Here is a 4424-nt window from a genome sequence, read left to right as displayed (position 1 = left end):
ACGGTTTTAACAAACATGTTTATTAGAAAAGTAAAAAATATTGCATAGGTCTTAATACTTGAACATCAAGTGTATTCATGAACAGTGAGTATCTTCATGTAAACAGTTCTAGATGGAAGACCCAGATGGCACTCTTCTGAGGGAGGGGTTCCAGCCCCCCCCACTGTACTCAGCCCCCCCAGCCTAATCTCCAGTCATGGGGGAAATGGGGTGGACACAGCTCCCAGGCGTATTTTTTTTCTTGGCGTGTCAAAGATCCCAAGTGATCCCAACACCCACCCCTTCCTACTCTTACATTCATGCGTCTGTAAGATAGCTGCCTAGAACAGGTCAGTAGTGAAGCTTCAATCCCCCAAACAAAAGATACAAAACAAACAAACACACTTGGTCCCTTCAGACCATGATACAAACCACCTCCATTGCCCCCCCACTACCATGAGCAACCCCCCCCCCCCACAGAGGCCAGTGCAGCCCAGCTGCCTCCTGGCTGTCACCACTGTTGTTATAACTGTCAGTAATAATAAAAATAATAAGGAACATGCTACATACACATCCAGCCAGAGCCTGGTTGGCCCCTAAAAGCCTTTGTTTCATGCTACAGTACTGAGGGCATGTGCCCTTCCGCGAGCCACCTGCACACAACCCCTGGAGCTTCCTGGGAAACAGTAGTCCCCCCACCTCTACTCCTCCCCTCCGGTGGCTGTGGTCAGTTTTCTAACACAGGCAACAGTCCCTTGGCTCCTGCCTGCTAGTCTCCACTCCAAAAGTTCCTCGTCTCTGCCACGGGGGGCAGCGCGGGCCCCCCAGACTAAAGTTCAACACTCCTCAATAAGCAGCTGCTCTGAGCTGTACAGCTTCTTCTTGATGACTCTGAAGCCGGTGCTCAGTGTTAGGGACTGGCTGAAGCCAGGGACTAAGGAAGAGTTGGCGGAGCTGAACAGCCCCTGGATCTTGGGCCAGAGGCGAGAGTCCAGGCGCAGCACGAGGGTCAGCTGGAAGGTGGGCACCAGGCTGGGGTCGAGGGCCAGCTGACCCAAGCTGTGGCAGCTCTTGCCCTGCTCCACACAGACGTCCAGCAGCGCCCCCCGCAGGCCGCACGGCTCGCTGTAAGCCAGGCGCAGTAGTTCTTTGCCCACCTGGCTCACCAGCTGGCCAGGCATCAGCAGGCGAGCGGGGCGCCGGGAGCCCAGTCGCGCCTGGGACAGACTCTCCTGCAGCAGCTGCAGCAGGTTGGCACACAGGTGCTCATCTTCGGGGTCGCTGAGCAGCTCGAAGTCGGGCAGGGACACGCCATCCAGGTATGCGGAGTCTGCAAGGCAGAACACAGAGACGAGGATATTAGAGCAGCTTCCACAGAAGATCCCGACGGGGGAGGTGCTGTTTTGCTAAGAAAGCAGCGACCCTTCCCACTCCGCCCCTCAGTTTCCGTCCCACACAAGTATCCTCAGCGCCAATCCCCTCGCCCAGGGCAATCTAGGTCCTATTGGAATAGGTGGCTCCGACCCCTTCCAACACGGTGCTTCTTCTCCTTCTTCTCCACCTCCCGGGCCCCTCGAGTCGCGTTCGGCACCCGCCCACTGCTCACCTTCCTCCGGCCCGAAGCCACTGTTGCTGCTGTCCAGGGACTCGCAGTCCGAGCTCTCCAGGCTCGCGCAGCGGTCTAGCCCCTCCTCTCGGGCCGCCGACCCCCAGGCTGAGCGCGGCGGTCCATCTGGGGTGGGGATTCGGGACGAGGATGAAGAGGACGACGACGATGAGAAGCGGTCCCAAAGACTAGGCATGGTGAGGTCAGACGCCAGGATGTTTGCCGAAGAGCTCAGGATGCCGGAACGCAGAAGCCACTGAAAGACAAGAGGGAGAGGAACGGGCGTCAGTCTGGGAGCTGGACAAGTCCGCGAGCCCAAGGACCAGTACAGTCTAGGCCGCCGCACGCAAAGATCAGGACACGCAGAAGGGACACTTACCAGTTCGTGCGGTCAGCAAGAACTGCTGGGACAAGTGCGTCCTGCCGCTTGAATGGATTGTGCGAACTGATGCCAACCTCCGAGAGCTGCCCAGACCTGTCTCTTCTACCCACTCGCACCTCCCCCTTGGCCTGCTGCTATCCCTAGCACCAAGGCACAGCAGCCTATAAGCACTACCGCGACGAGGCCACGCCTTCCCCGCGCCGCGGCCCAATCCAGGCCCGGGAGTGTGGCCCACGTCGGCCAATGGGCGCGGGGCGCACGTTCGCAACGTTCTCTCCTGCCCAGTGACAGCGGGCTGGCCCCGCCCCCACCGAGCCCCAGAACGCTCCCGGCGGATCCCCGAGCCGCGGCCACGCCCCCTTTCTGGAAGGGATCCGCGGCGGCTGCAGCTGCCAAGGTCCCCGAGGGCGCTCGCGGCAGGGGAGGATCAAGGAAAGACTTGTTTATTATAGGGTCGCGTTGCTGGGGGAGGGGACAGCCTGTGGCTGAGCTCCAGGCAGGGATGGGGAACTTGAGGGGCGATGGGCTGGATAAACAGTTGCCCTCAGCGTGTGGGTGCGGGGCAGAGGTCTCACTGGGCGCAGGAGTGGACGCCGTGGGCCGCGGCGCGGGCGCAGACGTTAACCCGGGCGGCCCTCGCGCACGTAGCCTCTGCGGTCCCTGCGTGGCGATCGGGAGATGGGGTGGGATCCAAAGAGACTGACTGCGGCTCCGGGGCTCCCAGCTCCCCGCCGTCCCACCTGCCCGCGCGGCCCCGGGGTAGGTTCTTGGAGACCCCCCCCCCACGAGCCTGGCCCCCCGAGTCCAACCGCTCGCACTCCAACTCTTCTCGGGGGGGGGGGGGCTTAGGTAGGTAGACGGATGCTCACACCCGGGTCCGGGGCCAGGGAAAGAAGACCCGCATCAGACCGACACACTGACCCACCCGAGGGCCCTAGGGACAGACAGACGCCCGGCTCGGCCTCCCCCGCTCTGCGGCTCCGAGCCCAGGGCGTCCGCTCGGTCCTAGAGCCCTTTGTCTTTTCTTTGTGTAAAAGATCCGGAGAGCTCTTCAGGACCGAAGGCCGAGATCTCCAAAAAAGCCTGGGAGTGCAATGGCCATTCCCGATTTCATCATTCAGGCAGGACCACAGGAAATCTAGCCTGGCAGCGTTGCCAGAGGGCTGATAGTGGTTGCTGAAGGTGAGAGGAAGTTAGGAAGGCCTCGACCTTAATTTTTTTTTTTTTTTAAAGGCTTATCAGTCTGGGACAAGCAGACCCTGATGGAAGAGGGATCCAAACTTACATCAGACACTCCGGCTCAGCTAGCAGGAACCAAACCAGATTAGACTAGCGAGCCTCGCCTCGGGGCAGTCTTGCGCACTTACACCACTTGCCAGGGAAGTCAGGCCATTACAACCTCCAGCCCCACAATCCCACCCCCAGATATTTTCTTTTTAAAAACCTGACCTACCTACTGACATGGGGGCAAACCTAGTCTTAGAACCTGAAAGGACCAGATTCCAAGCCCTGAACCTCGCTTCCATTTTACAGGTGGGAAAACCACTTCTGGGAACAGATTTATAGAGGGGGGGAAAAAATCAGACTCAGATTAGAAGACTTCTTAAAGACAGTTGCAGGATAGAATAGTCTGTTTGCAATGGGGCCCTCGAGGCCTGGACACGGCTCCCCCTCGTTCTTTAGGCTGTGCTACTGGCTGGGAGCCTTAAGACACCGGATCAAGGGGGTTAGATGAAGTGCTTGGAGTCTGGAACAGGTGACATCTGTTGAAATCACCACTCACTGAGGTAGAACAAAAAGACTTGGAGGTACCCTGCATGGCTGAGTCTTCCTATTGTCCGCAAAGGGAGATAAGAGAATTAATTCACCAGAGAAGCAGCCCCTCCTCCCGCTAGGCTGGCTGAGCTGGGGACACCTGAGCCAGCTGGACACAGACTAAGTGGGTTGTCTCTTCTTTTTTCTATTTTTTTCCCCCAGTGCTGGAGATGAACCCAGAGCTTGATGCATGCAATACACACACTCTGCCACTGAGCTACATCTCCAGACTACCACCTCCTCCTCCTCCTCCTCCTTCTTTTTTGAGGTACTGGGGATGGAAACCAGGGGCATTCTACCTCTGAGCTACACTCCCAGCCCTATTTTTTTTTTCAAGATTTAAAGAAGTTTATTAGAAAGATAGAAATACAGAAAATAGAAATACAGCCCCATGCCAAAATGGCATGGAGGGGTGACTTGATATGAATACACTCTCCCAGCCCTATTTTTTATCCTTTATTTTGAAACAGGGTCTCACTGAGCTGCAAAGGGCCTCACTAAGTAGCTAAGGCTGTCCACAAACCATGATCCTCCTGTCCCAGTCTTCCAAATGCTGGGATTACAAGCATGCGCCACCACGCCTGGCTATTCTTTTTTTTTTTTTTTTTTTTAACCAACAGAAATAAAAAAAGCTTCAGAAAA

At 56.9% G+C, this 4424-nt stretch overlaps 1 protein-coding gene across 1 annotated transcript; it reads right to left on the bottom strand.

Moving 5' to 3' along the window:
* Window positions 1–815: 815 nt before the first annotated feature.
* On the bottom strand, window positions 816–1781 carry DDIT4 (DNA damage inducible transcript 4; the record flags this gene model as incomplete). Its single annotated transcript, XM_080694592.1, has 2 exons — window positions 816–1309; window positions 1586–1781. The coding sequence occupies 2 exons, from the start codon at window positions 1779–1781 to the stop codon at window positions 816–818; spliced, it is 690 nt and encodes a 229-aa protein (XP_080550718.1).
* Window positions 1782–4424: the final 2643 nt, after the last annotated feature.

Source organism: Muscardinus avellanarius, assembly GCF_963383645.1.
Source record: "Muscardinus avellanarius genome assembly, chromosome: 4".
Taxonomy (NCBI): domain Eukaryota; kingdom Metazoa; phylum Chordata; class Mammalia; order Rodentia; family Gliridae; genus Muscardinus; species Muscardinus avellanarius.
The sequence above is the reverse complement of the archived record's forward strand: the minus strand, read 5'-3'. Positions and strand labels throughout refer to the sequence as shown.